The sequence below is a fragment of the Botrytis byssoidea genome, assembly GCF_014898295.1.
Source record: "Botrytis byssoidea strain MUCL 94 chromosome Unknown BBYS_042, whole genome shotgun sequence".
In the NCBI taxonomy this organism is placed as follows: Eukaryota; Fungi; Ascomycota; class Leotiomycetes; order Helotiales; family Sclerotiniaceae; genus Botrytis; species Botrytis byssoidea.
The window spans coordinates 33,841-57,772 of NW_024065883.1; the positions used below are offsets into that span (position 1 = coordinate 33,841).

Here is a 23,932-nt window from a genome sequence, read left to right on the forward strand (position 1 = left end):
ATTGATTGTAGATATAGACGTAGAAATAAGTAAGTACAAATTCTTTCGATAAACTTTGAATATCTGAAAATCTTGTCGCCATTGTAATAATCCCATGTCTGATAAGCTCCGCCCCATACAAGAAGAATCAATAATACTGCTTAAAGCTTGAATCCTATGTATGATTCGGTATCTGTTGGCGACCGATAATCTTACATACCTACCTAAGTAGGTAATAAGCATAAATCTCGGCACCACCACATTGGGCACAATCTGACTTGAATTCCACCATACTGACGTTCAAAGGTAACGGAACCGGAGGCATCGCAGAACTGACTATAATTGTAAGTGTTTACGACTACAGTACACGAGGAGCACTGTGAATCGTCGATTATATATGAGGTAGTCGTCTAATTTCATGGATACGAAAGAACTTCCAATTGCCTTACAGTATTCGCTCCATAAGTGCCATTTCTGCCTTGCAGTAAGCAGGGCATTTGCCAGAAAATAATAGGTTTTGCGATAGTTCAATATCAATTATTGGTGCACTCGGTGACTACGCTGTAAAAAAATGTTCCTGTAGGCAGCTATGCCGCAATTTCGACCAAATACGGAATATCTTCAAGGCAGCAATGCGCCCCACACCACGATGAATATCCAAAATCATGAGTTTAAAAAGAAAGGTTGCGCACGCTGGTGCACAATATGAGTAGCAATAGCTTCGAGAAACAGACAGATAGAGCGATAATTGTTCAATCGAAGACAAGATGGTCAAACAAGCAGAACCTCAAAGTAGCCCCATGCCTAGCATGCCTACAGGTGCCTCCAGTCAAATCCTGAAATCGACCGGCTTTCGAAAGTTTTCTGCTGTGGCCATGATTGTTCTTCTTTACACTACTGCAACTCCGTTCAGTCCAATAGCATGGCTCACCTCCTCGATCGAAGGCTCGTTATTCCTCGACCGACTTCTCGCCGGCGCACTCCTCTTCGCAGCCATGTTTTTTCAATGGCAAGTTGCGGTACAAGCTTATCCTATTGCCATAATTCTTCCGACTGGTAATCGCACAACGATCTCAAACGGAAATATCGTACAATCAACTGGGGATGTGATTTGGATATATGAGCCTTCGAAATATTGGGAATATGTGTTGATTGAAGGCTTAGGGATGATAGCGGTTGAATGGGCAGGAGTAGAACTTATCAGGAGGGGTGTGGTCAGTGTGATTATTGCGGCATTGTGGATAGTGGGTTGGAGTGTTACGTCGGAGCGAACGAAGAGACAGGGGTGGGAATATTTGAAGAAATTTTGGTTTTGGATTGTGTTGGATGAGATTATGAGGGTGGGACGGGGTGGTGGTGGTATGAGGAAGAGAAGATGGTGAATTGTGGATGTTGACTGATGTGGTGTTTGTTGATTGAGAATTGTGTAGATTATGAGGAGCTCGAATCATCTGAACGGATGGACCTGAAGCTGTAGACGGAACAGGAAAACCGAAGGAATTCAACGAGGAATGTTCGAATCGAATCAACTTTGGTTCGCGGAGTAGAGAATTTAGAGGAATTTAACTTTTACCAACAGTTTTGTATTCCATACCTAGACGAAGACAAATCCGTTCACGATCAACCCCGCCAAACGCATGTAACCAGATGGCATCCATGATTTCTTTCCAGCAATTCCGAGAAACTGATTCTCCTTATACTTTATTACTCTGCACTTATCTCAAGAAGCTAAACACAAGCCTTCTTTGGCTACATGTCGAACAGAGAAACGTGTTTTTTCAGACAGTGTCACGTGAAATAGTATTCTTGCAGCATGCTCGAGCAATGCTAGGCTGCGTCACCGGATCATCAACATCTTGATTGAGGCAATATGTTTCAGAATGAATTGATTGTGTTTGTTAAGTAGATTCATACTCTTACGGCATTGACGCGCCAACAAAATAACCTCGATCATTACGCCGCAGAATAGCAACATTAAAACATAAAATCTTCAACATATCAAACCAACACCCCTTTATTCGCGAGTAGAGGCCCCTCAAGTTTTGGATCAAAGTTCAAGAAGGATGCTTTTTAACATCTCCATGGGACCCAGAAGCACAGCACTCTGTTGGAGTGATCTTTTCTTGTTTTCCACAATACACATATTCACCCAACCCCTTCGAAGTATTTCAGGCCGACCCATCAAAATACCCCTTTCTTTCGAGCCTTTCAGTAATCAGAATCATTTTCCAAAGCAATCTGACCACGCTTTCCTTTGCCTTTCTTCCTATTCCTCTGCTTTTGTTTCCGTCCTTTATTTCCGCCAGATGAGCCGGGTGTTTGATTTCGACTCTGCTTCTCAATGGCTAGTTTCTCGGTCTTCTTTTCCGCAACTAGGCTTTGTAGCTTCGCTGAAAGATCCGGTCTTTTTTCTTCAAATATATCCTTAATGATACGTTCCAAGGAATGTCGTACTTTCCATGGCTCGTTATGGTTTTCGTTGACATGGCTTGCGCTGTCGTCGCTCGAATCGCTCAAACCGATGTCAGCAAAAGCCTTGCATTCAAGTGGCGGTTTGCCGTGTTGCTCTAAATTGTCGCGCCAACTATATCGGCGGTGATCGGGAATCAATTTATTCCATGCCGTCTTTTCTTCAATACAACACAATTCAACATCAGCTCCGCGCTGGAGCATGATTTCCATTGCCCGAAAGATTACATCAAGATCACCATGGTACCCAAAAGAAATGAATTTAGTATGCACAACGTGAAGAAATATTTTCCACAAGCTGTGACTGTAAAATATCTCATTAAAATTGGCATTGTTTTCTAACAGAAACACCAGTAATCTTGAAATGGGTAAGCACGCTTCAAATTCAAACATAATAGGACCAAAGCAGAGTACCATCAGAGGAGGATCATATCTCAGTCGCATCAGAGACGGGTCTGATATTATCTTCATCTCAACATAAGAAGATACACCACCTTCGACACATGCCGAAAGTAAGTTCATCATACTCCATAGATCCGCCCTGTCGCCCTTGGAGACATCTTGATAAGGACAACTTTCATCATAGGTGGTACAATTAACATTAGTACGATCAATAAGAGTAGATTCAAAGTTAGACTTATGCCAATATTCCAGTTGGTTAGTAGATGGGTTACGAAAATCCGAATACCGCTGAGCGGCTCTATCAAACTCCTCAACCAATTGAGGGATATGGCCTTTGGCCTTGGTTGAGGCAACTTCGTGTATGTTCCAGGCGAAGACATTACAAATAAGTCTCCAATGTTCTCCCATTTTTATTATACCTATCGATAGAAGCGAATTATTCTTCGTACCCGCCTTGACTAAGTGTAAATACAAAATTGACCAAGTCAACCATGAATTGAATTCCAGGTCTGATGTATGAGTAAGGAGTAATTCCCACGTCTTGGGCCTTTGTATGTATTCCCGAGCGGTTCTATGAATATAATTCACTGTCCCTGTGTTCTCAGTCAATTCCAAAAGTCCTCCACACCGGGTGCGTAATACATGGGCGAACTTCTCCCCGTATTCCTCGAGGGACATTTGGCGAAAGAAAGACGTTTCATCTGCAGGTATAGCTTGGTTGAAAGACTAGAAGCTCAATTTGTAGGCAACATACAACTCTAGAAATGGGATTTCTGACATAATCACACTTGCACCTTTTTCCAGTTGAAATATTTTTGAGGCCTCTACCATGTGTATTCGATCAATAGATGATAAAATACGGTCATATAGGTCGTCTATATCCTTCGGAGTCTCTTGTAAGCGAACTCTGAGTGTTGAAATATCATCCCTTTTTCGGAGGCCATTCAGTAAAGAATTTACGACCAGCCTAACCCATAAGAATACTCCATCCCCGTCATCCACGACTTCGGTTATCAGCGCTGACGCATCCGACGGACTATTCTTCATCAAAAGTCGCATTTGTAAGTTATTCTCCAATCTATCTCGAACGTAGTTTGTGATATCGGACTCCGTTAGGTCATGGAGCTTTAGTTGTGGCATGCTTTTGAATGTATCCAAGAATCCAGTCTCAGGCCGGCTGGATAGGCAAAATTTCGCGTGTTTCGATTCGGATAGTTCGTAAAAGTACTCTGCAATATCCCAATAATTTCCTTCATATTCATCCAAACCACCAATGAAGAAGCAAAATGATAATATTCCCGACGTTTTCTCGATCAGTGTCCGGAATGACTTTTTCAGAGCAGGTAGTGACCAGTTTGTTGACAGAATAGGGACATTATGCAGAGCATTCTCGAATGTGGTTTTCCATTTCCTGGGAAATACTTCGGGTATGAGAGTGCAATGTTTCTCAAGAATCTCGAAAAGTAGACTTCGAAGTAAGCCAGATTGCGATCTTTGAGCTTCATTACCACTGTTCCAGAAGAAAAAGGATGGTGTCTCCAGGGGAGTATTATGTGCCCATGTTTGTGCATATCCACGAGATCGAGAATCGTCGATAATAAATCTCATCAAGGTTGACTTTCCACATCCAGGTTTGCCATGAATCCAGTAGATGTCATTTTCGGTTTTTAGCCATTCGCTGAAATTGCTCCAAGGTTTATGTTCATTTTCGGGATCACAAAATATCCACTCAAAAGTTTGCTGATGTGCTTCAGCAATCGTCTCATGCCGAAGATTCATCGATGAAAATTTGAGACTTTCAAGAATATTTAATTCCGCCTGGCGCCGATGCCTCAACGCTTGCTGATCAACAAGCACACTGCGAGTATGCGAATGCTCTTTCTCCTGCGACAACCTCAAATGATCAAAGTTTTGCTCAATATTAGTTAAACTACTCTGGTGATTTACAAGAAGGTCCTGCATCATTGCTTGCAATGCTTTGTCAAGCGATTTGAAATTATTGTCCTGTTCAAGCTTGACTTGGATCATTCGATATCTAAATGACCTTCTTAGTACTGAATAAGTTTGATCTCATTGTATGAATGAAGGAGCCAGTAAAGAGTGCGTGAGTCACTTCTAGTCTGGCTAGCTCAGAAGATCATGGACATACCTCAAGTCAACAAGAACATGTGTCTCGAGATTGCTACGCAAATCACCCAAACAACTTTTCAACCCTTGTATCTTTTTCTCATTCCAAACAGCCCTGAATGCTTGTCGGAAGCTTGCTGGCCTTCGATGCTTGACACTTAGATTAAGCTTTAGGGAGCCAAGAAGACCGCTAAGTTCCTCGGACAAGTCGATGCATTTAGTGCAGATATCTTTGAGGGCTCGATCAGCATCCGCTGGTGAAGGTGGAGGTGCATTTTGCATTCCTGAACTAAGAGAGCCCCTTAACGGCTCAATCAAATTTTGCAAGCGATTTGTCGCCTCTCCAAGTTCAACATTGGCCCCAAGCTCTCCAGACTTATAAATTTCTCTCCCTTTCAAAACTAGTCCCATGCTGTAATCAATGAACTGTATCACAGCTGCCGCGACTCCTAAGGCTGTAATTGGGTCCATGTTTCCCCGAGAAGAATATTGTAAGGAATAGCGTTGATTATCGACAGCAATACTTTCTTGTAATCTAGATATTTATATATTAAAGTTTATGAGCTGATTCAACGATTATATGATCGGACTGTGGATTCAAGATGATATGTGCAACAGGAACAAGGCCGTGATATATGTCAGCTTCTGACACACTTCAGCTTCCTGGTATCTTGTGGCGAAGCATTGCCCGGGATATATGCAGGCGCACATACTTTCTGCGCACTCCCTACATATTGGATGACCAGAAGCCTATCAATATCCTCAATCGTCCAATCATCTAACGAACTGGTAATATTATCTTGGTGGCTTGATAGATGTGCATTTTGCATTTTGTACCACCACTCCATTTTTATTACTGGCAGGACGAACAACTAGTTCTTCAAACTGTGGCGACCGCCGTAAGACCAGAGAATTAACATTTGTTATGTCTTCTTATTTAGTGATAGAATATTTTCAAAATCCGTAATTGACTGCAGTCCAGACTGGCTGAGCATACACGGTCTCTTGAAATGGGCCTTTGACATGACAAGCATCCCCATGTTGAGAATAGAGGCTTATTGTCTCGAATGAAAGAGAGAAACATCCAAATCCCGAGACTTGAATGATGCAAATGAGAAGGAGGAATCACGTTATCACGTGACGTGCCTCGACAGCTTCTTCTATAGACCTTCTAAGACCAGGAAGATATTGTAACCCTCATGCGATAAATGTTCAAAAATCCGACCTGAAATAAATGGAGTTTTTTGGTCTGACCGAGAACCAGGAGGCCAAATTGGAGAAAGCTCTCTTACAGACTCCTCCAGGGTAGATGCAATCGGCGGGCGAAGTATTGCAAGCCTAGAATCATGTTAAAGGAAGGAGCATATGATTTCGCGATAATATATGTCGTGTTCTTCCTCTCGGACTACCCTATTGATCGCTGGAGTTTTGGAAGTGCTCACTCGCACCAGCAGCTGCACTTATCTTGCGCCGCGTTCAACTGTCGCAGAATCCCAATGCTCGAGTTATCCTATAAATCTCCGAGTATCAATGTCTTGAAACTTTACCCCCTCATTATACCCTAGAGTTTATGGATACGCTTGACAAATCATACCTAGTACTTGTTAAAGTATCCAAGCACATTCTCATTGCCATTCCCCACCTCAACACCCAATTCCACAACTCCTCTTTCTCATCGCGCAACAATTTTCAGAGATCCACCTAGAAAAGCTGTCATGACAGAAATCCATATTCCTCGTGTATTTGATACTATTTTGATGCTTTCTGGAACGGAGAGATAAATGATTGAACAACTCCGCTCATGCATAGCTTATGACTCCTTTTGGTTACGCATTATGTACATAGTCGACTCTGAAACACCCGTTAGAGAATATATAACCCTAAGATCGTGGGGCAATTTTTTTCATGATGTAGGATTCATATTAATCATCTCTCTCAGGCAACACAAGAGAGCGTGCGCTTCTGGATGTACCCAGACAAGATACTTACATATTTTTGTCATTCTGTCATTTAGCTGTTCTGCTTATACATATTAGTCCTATAGTATTTTGCTTTTAAATTACATTGATATCATCCTTATAAATTCTCAAGGGGACGCTCTAACCGGCAGTTCCTCGACCCAGCCCTCTGCATCCCCCAGTTCCACACAACTTCCCGCCCTTCCCTGCCCTTGTTCACTCCTAGGACTATCACTCGTTCCCCGTCCCATATCACTCTTAGGACTACCGCTCATTCCCCGTCCCAAGTCACTCCTCGAACTCCCACTACTGGACCTCCTCTCCCAGTTCACCGATCCAATCAACCTAAAAATTTGATTTTTATCCGTCGCCGCATGCCGCATGTGACCATCCCCAATCCTTTCAGAGCCATCTCCCCATACCGAGCCTTCTTTCTTCTCTGATGCACATTCATCCCATTCTGCAAACATTTCACTATCCCACACTCCCTCCTTCATCGGTTCCCCGTCACTATCTTTGTACGATCTCAAAAGTTCTATTGCCCTTGTCCGGATCGTATGGTCATGGCACCATTTTGCGGCAATATGCAGAGGCATTATAACACCTTGGTCGAATTTAAAATTACCAAGTTGTCGTTGATCTTTTGTTTCGGCAAGAATCTCCTCAGTAATAGCCAATATACTTTGATACTCCGGAATGATTGCCTGGTGATCTGGCGGCGGACCGCCTGGCGCAATCTTCATAATTATATCCATCGCGATGCTCTGCGCTCTTAACAGATTGGCTCCGGCAAGTTGATCATTTTCTAGCGGTGGGATGTTAGAACAGAATAAATCGAAGGCCGATGTCCATCTGATAAGTGATTGTGTGATTTCGTATTTAAGAGCCCTTATGTCTACTACTTCAGGCAGGCTATTTTCCTCTTTGAGGCCTTTCGTTGGTATGATTGCAGTGGAAGGATCGGTCTTTTTGGCGGCGGCGGCGGCGGCATATTCAGCTGCTAGGTATCCAAAATGTATTGATCGTCTCTCGATTAGCTCGAGATATAACCGGGCTTCCTGTAAGTCAGGAAAAATGCTAGGCATGTCTTGCATTGTTCCGATTGATTCGTATATTGTCTCCTTGTGCTCTTCACTCGTTCCAGGGTCTCCAAATGTTGCAACTTGTTTGTCAAGCCTGAGGAAGGCTTGAACTAATTCGTCCTCAATCATCCTAGAGTCCGGGGAACAGAGACCTGCTTTGTAATTTTTACCTCTATAATTTCTTAGCCACTGACGCAGTATCTTAACACCACTTCTAGCATGTGTAAGAGCAGTAAAGTCGTTTCCTAATAACCATTCAAAACAGCAAATTAAAAGGCAACCGATCAAGGCCTTCCTTGGACCTTCACTGGTTTCTAGTTTAGACAATCCAACACTCATTGAACGAAGGGCAAGCCCATATCTCTTGACAGCGAAAACTCGCATTTGCACTGCTTCGTCCGCGTATCCCCTCGATTGGACATCTTTGGACTCAGCAAATGAACCAATTGCAACTAGCATCTCTCGAAGATAAGATTCATCGTGTGCAGCTTGCATAATGATGCGATCCCATAACGACGAGGGAAAGACGCGACTTCGACTCCAAGTCACGGATATGCTTGTCTTGGTTAAATATGTTCGAAAGTATCGTTCTTCAGATTCATCTTGGAAGGGCAGTCTCATTGACGGCGAGGAATGTGGCGATAGTTGCTGTGAATGAGATGATTGAGGCGATAATGATATTGGCGATACCTCATCAGTGCGAGGGAGAAGCGGTTTGGGGTCGGGTTTACGTCGATTTATAGAGATACGAACGCCATATCCTTCACATGCCACGCCAAACACCTGACATCGATTGCATTCGGGTTTTCGCTCGTCACACTTGATTCGCCTTCGTCTTTAAATGCAGATGTATTAGTGTCATCGAGCCTCACAGTGTTGACGAAGCATCGACTTACTTGCAAGTTACGCATCCGGACCGAACCTTGGGGAGGTTAGGCCGCTTCTTGGCTTGTCTTCCGGAAGTACCATTAAGCTGGGCCGAGGGGTTCACCTGAGCTTTATTGTTGTACGGAGTAATAATTGTGTTGCCATCAATTGGGCTTCCATCTGAGGCTTGAAATTGGACGATATACCCGATGGGAGGATTAGGCGCCATTGCATACAATGATTTTTCTGTGAATTGCTTGACTTGTAGTAAGTATCCAATTGTCTCTAGGAATTATCTCCAGATCTACTCGAGTAGTCTGATGATATTCAGCCTTAGACCAGACGATGGAGTGTCTTGAATTAAGCACGGCCCCCTGATTATTGATCGACCAGCCAATGAGATCAATGGTAGATATTAGAGACGGAACGGAATCCGAGGATTCTGCTGGAGCCGCCAGTCTGGTAATGTCTACAACGGGAAAGGTATCATGTCCACGGGTGTATCGATGCTGGTGCTAGATTAAGCTATTCAAATCGTGTATGGGAAGATGAGATGTAAAGTTGACATCTAACGGACTTAAGACGGGGCTTCAAAAGGACATAAAAGCTAGTATCCCGAGAGAAAGAGGCGTAACCACTTCTTGGCTCCAGAAATCTCGTCTAATAGAGGATACCATGGGATACCAAGGCATTTTTAACCAATTTCATTCATTTTACAGGGCCGTTTCATAGTCAAGGCTCAAAAAAATCACTGTATTTGACTTTGTGACATCCAAGGCCCTGGATGATGGAACCATGATAGGAACCAACTCCCGTGGGTCTTACTTGTCTCTTATTCCGGCTGGGGTTATATCTATTCGAGGGGCGATGGACGAAATGAGCTGCACACTAAGCAAACCTTATAATCAATGTTCTACTCGAGTAATTCAATCAAATGCTTTCAATGTTTGAATTTGAATTTGAATTTGAATTTGTTAATCAAATATCGTTAGTGTTATAAATCAAGTCGGATATTCAAATGCACTGAATATTTCAAATCAATTTAAATACTCGATTATGTGTTTATAAAACCCTTTTTGGGGTGCAGTTTATATTATTCAAATTTCTACATAGAAAGAGGTTTCCATGATATTACTGGACCCTCGTGCCGTGGTATCGCCACACTTAATTAATATCCTAGCAAACTGTTCGAGTGATCCATAAAGCGTTTAGCCTTAGACGATCTGCAAAGACGCTCTGGAAAGAAAGTTCCTTATACTAAACGGATCGTGCTTCGGCTTGGGAATTCTTTTGGTCTCTCTTGCCATACCTTTGCAATAAGTTTTTCCATTGGAGAAACAGGCTGTACCGTCCAAGAATACTCACCCCTTTTTTCTGCCTTTTTCGCCTCAGAAAGTGTCATGATCGGTTTGCCTGTAGGATATCCTTTAGATCTTTGGATTATAATTGCACCGACCCTCCGATATTCACTATCAACATTTCCGGTTGATTCGACGAGAAGGAATGCTAAACTGCCGTCCAAATTGAAACCATTATTATCTTCAGAAACGCCTTCGATGTGCACAAGGAGAAAGGCGCCAAATTTTTGGTTTGAATGTGGAATATGTTGCTGTTCGAATTCAAAACTTGCATGGTCAGCGTCATTTATCCATTCGTGAATGTACTCTTGAAGTGCAGGCCACGATCCAGAATAGATCTTATCCATGCCATCATTACCGAGCCTTTCTTGAAATTTTGGCAGTGACTCAGGGGGGTCAGAAAATCTCCAGTAATAATCCGCCAGGTTGTGGATTGGAAATAGAACTCCTTTCATGATCAACGCGCTATCTGGCTCAAGGGGGCCAAATATATCCGTTCCTGAATGATGAAGTTGAAGATCGACTAAGGCTGCTATTTGATGTACGGCAGCATCCGCGAATGGGTATGGTTCTAGTTGTGTGCTTCCGGCATTGATGCTTGCCCAGGACCACGAAGGAGCTAAATAAGATTCGCGCTTCTTCCAATCAATATGTGTAAAGAACTGGGTGTCAATTTCAGACTCCGATACTTTGTTGATCTTTCTCAATGCTCTCCTGGTCCAAAGTAGACTGGGAATTAGGTAAGATTTCCACATGCCGGAAATGTAAGTATCTTTGGTAATCATCGAGAACTCCCGAGCAATACCGGATAGAGCCGGTAAAACATCCGTCATATATGTCAGATTCCTAATTGAGAACTGTTGCACCATTTCAGACCATCTCAAATATGGATCCATTCCCCAATTTTCTTGCATATTAATCCCTGTGGCCGCAAGTTTCTTAGAAGGATAGCCTAATTTGGCTCTACGATTATCGAATTCCGAAAAAAGAGCATAAGTCTGTAAAGACAAACTTTGTATGGCGCGACTCATTCTATTGGTTTGTTTCTTCCGCAATTTGTGTAAAAGATCTTTACTGTCGTAATTTTGATCCAGAAGTCCGATATGGCCACTCTCATCCTCCGTATGATAGGCACATTCCCATATCATTTGATCTCTGCCATATGATAATGCTCGTGGTGACAATAGTCCTTCCTGGAATGTCCAGCCACGAGTGAACCAAGAACTAGACTTAGCAGCCTGACGAGATATGTGAGATACTAAGCGAAGTGAGACGCTGGTATTGGAGTCCCAAGGCAATTCACATCGTGTAACGGCCTGCACATTTTCTGGCCGAGGAAAGTGTATTCCAGCGCTAGTCGAAGTGGAATTCGCTGCGACAATTGTGATTGTCGCGCCTGCGTAGACATCTCTCATCCGGCCGACTTCGGCCTTCCAGTCATCGGTGCTATCTTGACGGATGCATAGAGCATCAATCCACACATATTTCAAACCGAGTTCCCTTGTTGTCAAAATTGCATCTCGTAAGGTAGCCGGAAAATCAGTCACCGGAATACCGCTTATAAGACTGTGGTATGTTGACTGTTCCAATTTCAGGTAACCATTGCCACCCCATAAATAACTAAGGGCTACCCATTCAACGTCACCACGATTGGGGTTATCATCCAAAAATGGATTAGTGTATGAAGAGCCTACATCAATGAGGCGTGTAGGACATCGAGTTTTGATGGGTCCACAATCCTTATGATCTCTTGAGCAAACTCTCAACCATTGTTTCGCCAGTTTGTAGCAATCTGGAGAATTTGATTGCGCGAATATCGGCCTTCCAATAAAAGGGCTCTCCTGATGTACGGTACTATCTGATATCAATAGTTCAGTAAATATGAAACCATGGGAAATAAGGTTATAAAATTGAATCGGACCTACCTGGAGTTGCAAATACTTCGAGATTGCATAGGTTCCGCGGAGAACTATTTGCAGGTCGTTGGGACACCAAAACGTAAGGACTCTCACGTTTTGCAACACTAGAACTTCCTGTTCCAATGAAAATCTGACCCTGACCGTTCTCATCAAGCCACTTATCTACAGTTATATCTTGCTCCTTCTTTGATCGAGTCGTCCATATCAGAACACAAAATTCACATCCAACTTCTGAAGAAGCTTTTAGAGCGGCGGTGCTTATATGGTGCTTGTAAAACTCCGGTAGACCAGGCCGTACCTGCAGATCAACACTCTGATATCCACTTATTGCTCCCTTGGCTGATGTCGCATTTTGGGCGGCGGAATCAAGGAAGAGCTTTCGAAGATCGAACTCTTGACATATCTCACAAAGATTCGGTGACATGATAACAATGATAATTGTTCCTCAAGAAAATCATACAAGCGCAAAAGATTTGTTCATCCAACTCGACTTATAGCAACTGCTGACAGCGGGCGCTTATGTCAAATTATGCGTAAGACAGCTGAGATCCGCGCAAGGATTATATTCCTGCAACATTTAGCCCCCAAATGTAGTCGACAGACGGTGCGAATAGTACAAGAACTGTATGACAGAAAGCATAGCGTACAAAAGTGACTGGGCGCTCTGGTGTCAAATATATACGTTCCATATATTTGAAATGATATTTATAATATCCGAATCTAAAAACGTATGGATTCTCGGGTAAGGAAGTTGTGCCATTGCTCTTCATTCTTGAATTCTATCGGAATGCACTGGTCTCGGCGTGATGTGAGAAAAATCAACATTACTTTAATATTTTAATGATTACTAATACCAATTATGACCATCTTCTCCTTTCTCTTCATTCTTCGGATTGAGCGACAAGATCCTTTGCGCAGGAAGTGTAATACCAAATTGTGATTCAAAAGTTCCAGAAATCGCACGCCCTTTAACAGTATCAAATGAATCATAGCCCTCGAATTCGCCGTTGATCGCAGCCCATTCTGGCGATAGCGGAGAAGTTCCATTGCCTAAATCGCTCCACCTCGTCACAGTCATAGCTTGCTTGAATCTGTTGACTTGGTCGGTTTTATCCTCAGCAAATTTAAGTTCAACCAAGTACTCTGTTGGACATCGTGGGCAGCGACGCATCGGCTGACACACAGAACATTGCGAGGACATTTGACTCCTTTGATTTGCAAGTGAAAGAAGAGCATTCGGACTGCTTTTCAGTGCTGAAGACGCTGTTTCTCTACGTTTGGGTATGTGCCCCAACGCACATTTACATACATCCATGAGATCGCCATCTCTCCAATGAGCGCAGACCGAAAAGTATGGAAAGTAATCCTCGCGGGAATACAAAAGGTTCCGCTGCGCACTTATAGGGAGATCTGGTTCTGGAAAACATTGACTGATCACACGTAAGAGAAGATGGCCTTTGTCAACATAGTATCGACTTTGATGTGACCAGGTTCCTGTACCTTGAGCTCCAAGTTGAGGATCTTTCCAGCGTTTGGATATCGATTCTACTGGAACTCCATGGCTTGGAGAGTAGCGATTTGATCGTATCACAAGCTGCACGAACGAGAACGGGAGAGTGTGACCGACAGTTAATCGAGTCCTTGGAGCGACTTGTGTTAAAGCATTTGGACATTCGTAAAGATGATTTATAATATGTGTGGCTTTCAGACGTTCTTCGCCTGGTATTATGCGAACATGATAGATTGCACAGGGGAAACAAAGAAGATGATTAGGAAGATCACGGTCCATGTGAACCAAAAACTCAATCCTGTATCGATGATTTTCTGGAAGATCCAAAGCATGCCATGGTTTACGTCCAACTCGATGAAGAAGTGTTTTGCTTGAGAAGGCAAGACTCGCCGCATCACTAGGTGAAAGATATCCTGCAATAAGGCTCCAAATATTTGAAGGTAAACTGGCTACCGCGAGCTCTCCGGGGGGCCGATCTGGATTATCCATACCGTAAGCTTCATGCATAGAATCAAAAGATCCCACGTGGGCTAAACCGTGGAGCAATTCGGTATGATCGATCCTCTCTCCAGTTTGCTCATCGACTGCACCATCGAATGATTGGCCATTGGGGCGAAGATATTGAGTGGCCTGCGAAGCCCCTTTTCCTTTCGGATTGGCGGTCTTCGGACGAGTGGGCTGTTCCTTTCTCAATTTATTCCGAGATGGTTTAAATCTTAACGTATTGACGGTACTTCCTGCATCTGACTCGGCTTTCAAGTAAGCGGACTCCCCTTCATCTGACTCTGTCTTCAATCTATTTCGAGAAGCTTTTGGGCGTAGAGAGTTAAAGAGTTTACTGAAGACCATGATACTTGGCGTGATATAGATATCTGAAACCCTTGAGATTACAGTGATACTAGAATTGGCAAATCTACTCTCAAAAAAATGTACAAAGGTAAGTAGAACAATAAAAAACGCTAGCACAAGGGGCGGAACGCGATATGGTCGCGCCGGTAGATCCGCGTGCTGAGTCAGGCGAGCTTCCCAGTTACCGCAGATAGCTCCAAAGCTAGTATGTGTATGACATCAATAGTAGTGGTCCTTAAGAATACCTGCTGGTAGTATGTCCTTCATAGGTCTTTTTAACAAGAAAGATATTGTCAGTTAAATGGATGTTTCTATGATACCTAACTTGATAATTAAGTACTGGGTAAGACTTTTCAAGGCGAGCAGCCTCCCATCAAAAAATACCGAAAATTGCGATCCCAAATTAGAATCCTTAGTAATCATTGATAAACGCATAGCGAAAATTACTAAGCCTACCCCCTTCTATATTCTGGCCACTAGATATGATGTCCAGTGCATGCATGAGCTCAGCCTCGAAAACAGATGCTACAATATCAATATAGAAATGCTCAAACATTTATCCCCATCAAGGTAGCAAGTGCGCATACCTAACTACTTTATCCATACATATGGCACGAAGAAGAAGACCGCCGCGCGCTGGCGCCATTTCCGAGTTACCACCCTTAAAGATCCTCAGTCAGATTATAATCCTCCAAGTGCTCTGGTATGCTATCGGGACGGCGCTGATACTTTTTACCGCACTGGTTGCTGGAAGAGCTTTCTCTTTCGATATGGTACTGAGTTGGAGAAGCTTAAGGGGTGATACAACTGTTGGCTGGATGTTAGGGTTTGTCTGGATGTTGAATAGTTTTATAGGGTTTGTTGTCGTCTTGCATTGATTCTTCCTCCATGGAACTGACATAAAGAACAGAGTTATCTCGCTCCTCCTTCTTGTTTCGCGCTCCAAACTTATCCCTGATTTCGCCATAACCATCCATTTCCTGCATCTCCTGATCACGTCCTTCTATTCGCACTCCGTCCCCCGCAATTGGCTTTGGTGGGCTTTACAATTCGCATCTGCGTCTCTCATGACCTTTTTAGGCATATGGAGTTGTCAATGGCGAGAATTGCGCCCTATAAATTTTGGTACGAATTCGAACACGGCTCAGAATAATACGAATACTGTTACAGATAGTACTGGTATGGAGAGAGATATTAGTGCCGGCATGGAAGGAGAAGATGACGCTACAAAGGATATAGAACAAGGGTACGGAAGAGGGAGAGGAAAGGGTAGAGGAAGAGATGGGGCTGGAGATTATGAGATGGTTGGTATGGGAGCAAAGGCAGATGAGAATATCAACCCTGGTTGAAGGATAGATAAGAGGGTGCTATCGGTTTGTCGTTTGGATCTGGACTTGGGCGCATAGATAGGAAGCAGATATAGGGAGGCGTTTTGGAACTCGGCACTAAAGATGTACTATTATGGATGCACAGCGGCAGAATAGGTACTGCATTGTAACAAAAGAATATAAAGATACCCAAGGCAGGTTCAATGGTTTATTATTCCAATTTTGTACTTTTTTCCTTTCGTCACACGATTTGTTTGTTCAATTTGATCATTGATAACGATTTAGGAATCGCCAACTGTCTTTGAATTTTACAAGTATGTCCTTTCCCTTCGTTTTCCCATATTGTCGACTGGGCCATCCCAAAATTCCTTTCCAGGACCCACCGGCCTTCCATCAAGTTCGATGCCGTCACTACCGGGTCTAAATATCTGGGTTCCACTGGAGTTCGCCCTTGCCAAATGAATTCCTTGGATTTTGTTCTCTTCATCACATTTCAAGGTCCCGTCGTCGTTGAAGTCTTCTGGAGTGCATACCTCTGATAACAGACTTGTTCGTCTTCCCCGACATGAACCGGCTATTGGCTCTAAAGGCGGCTGAGAGCTTGATCTCGATTGAATAAACATTGCTCCTGCAGTGTGTTCTGTTCTTATCATATTTGGTGAAACATAGCCACCTGTGTCCTTGAATGAATCTGGTGGAATCATGACATGTTCTGGTTGACGTGCATCAGCTAGAAAAGACGTGACGGCTGCCATAGTATCTGCTCCCTTGAAGAAAGGAGACATTGGCCTTAAACCTGGTAGTGAAGGAGCTATAGGTGTCGCAGGAGGCGTTGTGGGAATCGTAAAAGGTGTCAAAGGAGTCATCGGGCTCATTGGCGTTAGTGGTGTCATCGCACCACTTCTTGGAGTGTTGTAGTGCGGGCTATCATCACCACCAGCACTATGAATGTCGCCCCTTTCTTGGGCTCGGCGCCTCCGTGCCCTTGCATCCGTGCTGAGTGCGGAACTTGTCGCATCACTTCCTGACTCTGACTCGTCATTTCTAGATCCTCTTCTTGGTAAGGAAGCCTGCAAGCTACCCCCAAATTGGCGCCTTATTGATTTCCATCTTCTCACTACGAGCTCCCTCACCGGCTGTACGTATACTGGATGGGGCTCTGACCTGAGGACTGGCTGTAAACGATAATTGGTCTTATGTGGCAGAGTTGGCCGTACTCCTCGATATATCTTCGAGGTATCGATATTCGCATCATCAGCCGGTATTGGTGGCAACAGTTCTGGTAGATCTTTGACCATTGAATGCCTATGATTGTGTCTTCGGTTATCAGCTCCAGGCACGTGCATTGTTGCCGACATCTTCCCACATTCAATTGTATGCCCATCCCCCAATCTTTGGCCGATCGACGTTCCAACTTTGCCACTGAATGCGGAATTGACGCTTGAGGAATGATTGCTTCTATGGCTCCCAACAGTGCAATCACATGCCGATTGTTTTGAGATATTCAATGCTCTGTGGACTTTCTGTAATCTACCTCGTCTTCTTGCAGGTTCTGACGTGATACTCAACGGCGTAGCATCGCCACTACATGGCGGTGACGACGAATAAGTTGATGACCCGTCATACCCCCCGCAATCCCATGGGTGAATCGGAGATGTACTTCGTGCTTGATGTCCAAAGCAAGGTGAATATCGAAATTGGGTGTGCATACGCAAAGAACTTATCATCCTAGAATCTGGTAGTTTCGAGTCTCCTTTCCTATTATATGATGTTGGAGTCGACGGAAGAGGTACAAGATACTCTGGTGTTAAAGTGAAACAAGCTGCGAGAAGTTGAAGAGCAATCACTTTTGCAAGTTCTTGTACGTCGCTGGAATCTGCAAAATTGCTATCGTCCATAGTGGCGTAACGTTTCTTTAGTTGCGGTCTGGAGTCGTCTGTAATATCTCTCATCCAAGCTCGTGTGTTGCGCTCTTCATGATTCTTTGGAGATAGCGTAGAGATGCGACACATACGGGTACTTTTGAACTCAGGTGACCACCAGAAAGGCCTACCAGTGCGACAAACATATTGCCACTCATGTATTTCTTTGTTGATGATATCCCAAGAAACTTCCTCGGCCTCGCTGTCGAGATCAGAATCAATATCGCTATCCCAATTTTGACCGAGAGTTGCAAGAGAGCTATTGCTCATGGTCGACAAAGTCCGACGCTGTGGCTTTGGTCGTTGGGGTCGCTTCGAATCTGCCGTATACAGTACCTCACTATTTTCGGAGCTATTATCTTGGGGGGGTTCTGCCTCAAGAGGATCTGCGAAGGATACGGACTTTCTAAAGTTTCTTGTGAGAGATGCTCGGCGGGCTCGACGGAAGAAGTTAGAAGCAAAGGTTGAGCTGGAGGGTGTGGTGGCCTTGCTGGAAAACTCATGCCGGGAGTAAGGAGAATCATTTTGCCAGCTCATTTCTATGTTTTTATAAGAATACAAGAAGAAGCGTGAAAATATAGGTGGGTATAGGTAGGTTATGATATTTCTAGGTAATGGATCCGATGATACGGATTGTGAGTTCGTAAAAACGGAGTCTCCGGTAGGGAATCATACCGTTCGGAAACTCCGAGAAACAACGCGCCAACATCTTTAAGAATTGGAAAGAGCTGCGGATGTATAGCGTTGGCATGAATGCACCTTCTTTATGCCAGACTGTTAAGTTTGCATTTCGAGCTGCCATGGCTAAACTATTGTCCCAACTACACCACTTCCGTTGATAATAGTTGCAATGTCTGGCACTACCTACCAACATGTTTCATCAATATTCATATGCGACTGACTCCTCCACATCAAAGCATTCATCTCACATGAAGCTCACTGCAATATCACGTGTAAAATTTACCCCACTTACCATGCCCATACTTGTTAATCTTCCATTCTTGTTTCCATGATCAACATAGTTTGCACATGCAACATATTACAACCGAAGAAGCTTGAAGTGACACTATTCGTCGCCGACCTCCCACCATGGGTATTTGCGCCTTGTGTCTCGCCATTCCTGTAGAGCCGATTCTCAATAGGGATCTTGAGGAATTTTCACATGTTCATCATCTTTCAGTGAAAGGTCTCGAGATATCCGCAACAAACTGTCACATATGTGCCTTATTCTATGGTGCTATTTCTTCCACTCCATCTCGTAACGAAGGGCAGAAGACTTATTTGAAGATAGACCGAAAACAAGGGGCTTCTACCCATCTTAGAAATCCTATTTCCTACCAAGTGGGAAGGGATGGACAGTCTTATCTGTTTGATGTAGAAACTACGGGTATGAGGAATTCTTTTTGATATCAGTCGTTCTCGTTCTCTATTAGAGGTTCCTCGCACATAAATCTCACATCTCTCAGACGACTTGAATTCCAGCCTCTTGTTCCCCAGAAATCAGAATAATACCTCTATCATATCATCATGGATTAAAACCTGTATTAATGAGCATGTAAACTGTAATTTACATTACGATACCCAATTTCGGCCTCATCGGCTAATTGATGTTGGAAGGTATGGCACACCACCTCGACTAGTAGGGACGCAGCAAAACGATGATCGTTATACAAAGTACCTTGCGTTGACACATTGTTGGGGAAAGGAAATGCCAGAGGCTGCAACAACAAAAACCAGGACACTTAAGCGGCGCTTGCTCTCTATTCCTTTCAAGACGCTACCTCGAACGTTTCGTGATGCGATCACTATTACTAGACGTCTCGGACTACAATACCTATGGATTGATTCTTTGTGCATTGTTCAAGACTCTCTGCAGGATTGGCAACAAGAATCAGCTAAGATGGGAAAAATCTATTCCCATGCATACTGCACGATTGCAGCAGCGGCAGCAACCAACTGTGAAGGGGGCCTCTTTGCATTACATAGCGAGCTACCATTGCTTCCTCAAGCCCCCAATCAGCCTGGAATTCTTTTCAAGACTCCTTATCCCGGATGGGACAATCTTTATAGCAAAAGTACACTGATCCAAAGAAGCTGGACCCTACAGGAGCGTGAACTTTCGCCCAGAATTTTACACTTCACTAAACACACCTTGCTTTTTGAGTGCCGAGAAGCTCGAATATCCGATCATACCCATGAACTGAATAGCAACAAATGGGCTTTGAAATCTAGTCTTTCACGATATGTCTTGAACTCAAGTGTAAGGTGTCTCGACAAGATCCACGAGGGTCGTCCGCACCACGATGTAGTAACTGAAAAGTGTCATGAACTTTGGCGAAAGATGGTACAGGATTATAACAACCGTAGACTCACGCATCGCTCCGACAAGTTCCCGGCGCTTTCTGGTCTGGCTCTCGAATTTGCATATCTTTTGAATGACGAATATGTAGCTGGGTTATGGAAAAAGGACATTGTCAGAGGTTTATGTTGGAAATGGTTATCAAATCGTGCGAGGCAACAAAGTACGCATAACTATGGACCATCATGGTCTTGGGCCAAGATGAATGTCCCGATAACGTATGGCCTTCTAAGAGAAGACCGGGTCTTCGAATCGAGGACCAACAGAGGACAATTTGTTCATGTACCAGTAGACTCACGAATTGCTGATCCGGAAATTTTACACATTAGTATTGTGCCCGAAGGGGAAGACCCTCGTGGAACTCTTATCTCAGGGAGAATATACCTTCGCGGGCAATTGCTTCAATTACAACGCTCTAAAACTGGTGACTATTCTATAGATGTCGAATCATTACCAATTATATTTGATCATTTACCCCAACCACCGGTAGACCTATATTTGATGAGCTTAGGGCGAACAAATGTAGGACTAGTTCTACAGGTATTTGAACATAGTAGCAAGGAATACAATCGAGTAGGGGTAATTGCTCCAACGGAATGGGAATGGTTCAAAGATATCAAATTTGAAAATATAACACTTGTCTAGCTTGTCGAAAGGATGCCGTCCTTAATCAATGGTTCCTTGGCAAGAATTCAAAGACCATGGGCCCAGATATTGATTGAATACTGTGGGTCAACCTCATAGTAGGATCTAGCAATCAAGGGGGTAAATATTTGAGGCCGCGGGAACAACCACATGAGTGGAACTCTTGGTGTTGTCAAGATACCGAAATTTCCTCGGCTTCAACTCTAGAGCAGAACAGAACGTGGAATGAGAGGCATGCCAAATCACAGTACAGTCACAATCTTCCTAAAGGAAAATAGCAAGTCAACGGAGAGGTATCTGCAATTCTAATACTCAAAGAATCACTCTTTAACCACGGCCCCATTATCAGGTCAGATCATCAAACGAAACTGCCCAAACTCGTGCCATAGGAAACAATCCATAGAATTCTGAGCCTATTACTCTTTCGCAAGCCTCTCTTCATTACCAACTTTGCTCTCATATTCAAAATCCACATCACCCGGTAACGGCCAACATCAATGGTCAATAGGAAGCAGTCACTTTGCCATGTTAGAGATCTTCTGAAGGGCCGTGGGATATGAAGACAATAGAATATAGTGACAAGATGTAGTGTTCCGATGTGGGCTAGTATTTAGGCTACAGAAGGGCCCATTAGAGGCTGGGATATGGAATAGGGAGAAAAGATGAGGATATGGGAAGACGAATAAATCAGACTGGAATCATTCTCTTCTTGTTACGTATTTGAAATGTAATGTGATGACTGGATGGATCCAGGCTGAATGAGCTTTATGGAGTATTAAAATCCGCAATCAATATTCCTCTTTAGGATGGGATGGAATGGGATAAGTAGATTTGCATAATATGATGTTTTCCAGTGTACTGAAAGACAAGCCTCCCTCGGGCTTTGAGAATATACGTAAACCATTGAATACACCCGCAACCTACATATAGTATAGTGACCGCGTATATATACATAAATATACATCACCTGCCTATCTACGAATGACATACGAATCTCCTCTTACCATCTCCTCGAGACCCCGTCGAAATCTATTCCATTCCCGAGCGACCAATCTCCTATCTTACAATTTTCTTCTACCCCCCTCGTACCTATAACTCTTATCTCTGTTCTTCCAAACTATATTCATTCCGTCTTACCCTTTCCCCCTCCTCGCTCACTATCCAAATTCCAGACCTTTATACCCCCCAAACCCTCCCTACTTAACATATCCTCACCACCCACCTACCCATCACCATCCACCCACCACCTCACCCCATTCGCCCAATCACTAAGCCCCTCAACCTACGAATCACAATTTCCCATACCATCCTATCCTATCCTATCCCATCCTATCCATCTCCTCTCCAATCATCCCCCAACAAACAAAAACAAAAATAACAATCAAAAATGAACAACAGAAATGACGCCTCCTTATCAGGATCCGACTCGAACGAGTTGAACCCCCGGATCCCTCTCTGCTTTCTTTTTCTCCCTCGCGATGCACAAGGGAGATGATTATGATAATGCACAGCACGCGTATGGAATGGTGGGGCGCCGCTTGCGCGGTTTGTATATTGTACTGTACTAGATGGTGGGTGAGTTATGGGGCTAGGAGATTTTGGGAGATTTTGTGTGAAGTATGAAATACTTTTTTGGTGGATAAGATGGGATGGGATTTTGAGGTATAAAGGGTTTGAGTTATTAAGCTTGGTAAAATGTTTATTTGGAGGTTGATAGGTATAGAGCATAAGAGATAGGGATAGGAATGGATGGTGAGATGATGAGTAATGGAGATGAATACGCAATGAAGAGAGAATACCTAGTACCTATACAGAAATTGAATTCTAGAATCTCATCTTCTGAGACTTTGATTTGAATACTATACGTTTAATTAATTCTCCTATCAAGAACTTTGAGTAACTCTTCAAGCAGACCGTCTTGTTGATTGATGCATACCGACGTAATGACAAAAAATATGGAAAAGATGGACACCGTACCGACGCAATGCCAAGACGACAGGGAGAAGGGAAGATTTTTAGGTTTAAGTTTAAGGTTATTTTTCTTGGGTGCTGGATGATGTGATGAGATGTCATGTCAAGTCATGTTTGTCTCATGAGGATGATGTGCTGCGAATAAGAACGAATCTAGTCGGTTATGGAAATGGTAGTGATTGGTTATGTGGTTAGTTAGAGGTAGGTAGGTATATTGACGTTGACTCTGTTCTATGGTCATTAGTCATGTTGGGACGGCGAAGAAGAAGAAGGAAAGAAATATACCTAGGTATCTATCGATTTGATCAACGTATACATGTATGTATGTATGGACCTATGTATGCAATTCACTCTTCGGGAAAAGATCAGAGATCTGGTCGAAAAATGGATGGGTGGTGGATGGATTGAAGGAATCACGGATATAGTAAGCAAGTGAACAAGCATTCATTCGATCTCTCGTATATTTACCTAACCTAAACTTCTTTTCTCCCCAAATGGTGGCGCGAGATAAGAATCATGGGATGGATTCTGCAAAGATGTCAGATCGTAAATTTCCTTTCTCGATATCCCATCTCCATCTCCATCTCTATATCTCATTCCCATGAGCGGATGAATCTGTAAGCCGCAACACAGGTAGGTATTCCAATTCTCGCAGCCTAGCCTCGTGCTGTTCCCCAAACAAGGGCCACAGTATCACGCTGACGCCAAGCATCGCAATGTGAGCTTATACATATATGCTTATGTACGATAGGTACCCTTTCCGACCAAGAAATGCGATTCGTGGGCTCGGTACGATGGGTGTCGTGTCTAGGACGTCAGATGCAGATATGTAGCTGACAATTCTCCACCGCGACCCTAATTCTTGGGATTTACGAGGAAACGAGTGAGCGAATGAAGTGGGAATGAGCGAGCGAATAACCGAATCGGTTTTAGGAGATGGGGTTTACGGTCTTTTGATGCTTGCCGAGCTTGCTTATAATTGTGAGGATCTTCCATGCGATTATGAGTGGGGAGTTTGGGATTGCTTACTGAGCCTTTAACGTTCGACTATTTGTTTGTATCGTAATGTAGGGGTAGGTTTACATGTCGTATTTTGCGTGTTGAGAGTATGAGACCGAGGAGATGATGTTTCTGAGTGCTGTGTTGTGAATTTATGATTGCGGTTAGCAATGATGATGATGATGATG

General features: G+C 43.5%; 9 protein-coding genes across 9 annotated transcripts; 3 read left to right on the plus strand and 6 right to left on the minus strand.

Annotated features, from left to right (window-relative positions):
- Positions 1–746: 746 nt before the first annotated feature.
- On the plus strand, positions 747–1,361 carry EAE97_011796 (uncharacterized protein; the record flags this gene model as incomplete). The annotated part of the gene is made up of 1 exon (XM_038882310.1): positions 747–1,361. One exon carries the CDS (start codon positions 747–749, stop codon positions 1,359–1,361), a length of 615 nt encoding a protein of 204 aa, XP_038726802.1.
- An 826-nt stretch (positions 1,362–2,187) lies between these two features.
- EAE97_011797 (uncharacterized protein) lies at positions 2,188–3,258 on the minus strand (the record flags this gene model as incomplete). The annotated part of the gene is made up of 1 exon (XM_038882311.1): positions 2,188–3,258. One exon carries the CDS (start codon positions 3,256–3,258, stop codon positions 2,188–2,190), a length of 1,071 nt encoding a protein of 356 aa, XP_038726803.1.
- A 318-nt stretch (positions 3,259–3,576) lies between these two features.
- EAE97_011798 (uncharacterized protein) lies at positions 3,577–5,725 on the minus strand (the record flags this gene model as incomplete). The annotated part of the gene is made up of 2 exons (XM_038882312.1): positions 5,000–5,725; positions 3,577–4,885 (listed from the first exon to the last, which is right to left on the minus strand). Exons 1-2 carry the CDS (start codon positions 5,446–5,448, stop codon positions 3,577–3,579), a joined length of 1,758 nt encoding a protein of 585 aa, XP_038726804.1. The 5' UTR covers positions 5,449–5,725.
- Positions 5,726–7,063: 1,338 nt separating this feature from the next.
- On the minus strand, positions 7,064–9,113 carry EAE97_011799 (uncharacterized protein; the record flags this gene model as incomplete). Its single annotated transcript, XM_038882313.1, has 2 exons — positions 7,064–8,852; positions 8,914–9,113. 2 exons carry the CDS (start codon positions 9,111–9,113, stop codon positions 7,064–7,066), a joined length of 1,989 nt encoding a protein of 662 aa, XP_038726805.1.
- Positions 9,114–10,136: 1,023 nt separating this feature from the next.
- EAE97_011800 (uncharacterized protein) lies at positions 10,137–12,585 on the minus strand (the record flags this gene model as incomplete). The annotated part of the gene is made up of 2 exons (XM_038882314.1): positions 10,137–12,100; positions 12,168–12,585. The coding sequence occupies 2 exons, from the start codon at positions 12,583–12,585 to the stop codon at positions 10,137–10,139; spliced, it is 2,382 nt and encodes a 793-aa protein (XP_038726806.1).
- A 423-nt stretch (positions 12,586–13,008) lies between these two features.
- Positions 13,009–14,520, minus strand: EAE97_011801 (uncharacterized protein; the record flags this gene model as incomplete). The annotated part of the gene is made up of 1 exon (XM_038882315.1): positions 13,009–14,520. One exon carries the CDS (start codon positions 14,518–14,520, stop codon positions 13,009–13,011), a length of 1,512 nt encoding a protein of 503 aa, XP_038726807.1.
- Positions 14,521–14,964: 444 nt separating this feature from the next.
- On the plus strand, positions 14,965–16,055 carry EAE97_011802 (uncharacterized protein). The gene is made up of 2 exons (XM_038882316.1): positions 14,965–15,376; positions 15,431–16,055. The coding sequence occupies exons 1-2, from the start codon at positions 15,129–15,131 to the stop codon at positions 15,867–15,869; spliced, it is 687 nt and encodes a 228-aa protein (XP_038726808.1). The 5' UTR covers positions 14,965–15,128; the 3' UTR covers positions 15,870–16,055.
- A 101-nt stretch (positions 16,056–16,156) lies between these two features.
- Positions 16,157–18,307, minus strand: EAE97_011803 (uncharacterized protein; the record flags this gene model as incomplete). The annotated part of the gene is made up of 1 exon (XM_038882317.1): positions 16,157–18,307. One exon carries the CDS (start codon positions 18,305–18,307, stop codon positions 16,157–16,159), a length of 2,151 nt encoding a protein of 716 aa, XP_038726809.1.
- A 552-nt stretch (positions 18,308–18,859) lies between these two features.
- On the plus strand, positions 18,860–20,774 carry EAE97_011804 (uncharacterized protein; the record flags this gene model as incomplete). The annotated part of the gene is made up of 2 exons (XM_038882318.1): positions 18,860–19,128; positions 19,388–20,774. 2 exons carry the CDS (start codon positions 18,860–18,862, stop codon positions 20,772–20,774), a joined length of 1,656 nt encoding a protein of 551 aa, XP_038726810.1.
- Positions 20,775–23,932: the final 3,158 nt, after the last annotated feature.

Excerpts from the sequence above, each read along its gene's own strand:
- EAE97_011802 (XM_038882316.1), top strand. The coding sequence starts at position 15,129 with ATGGCACGAAGAAGAAGACCGCCGCGCGCTGGCGCCATTTCCGAGTTA. Across the intron at positions 15,377-15,430 it reads ATGTTGAATAGTTTTATAGG|AGTTATCTCGCTCCTCCTTC; the intron begins GTTTGTTGTCGT and ends CATAAAGAACAG.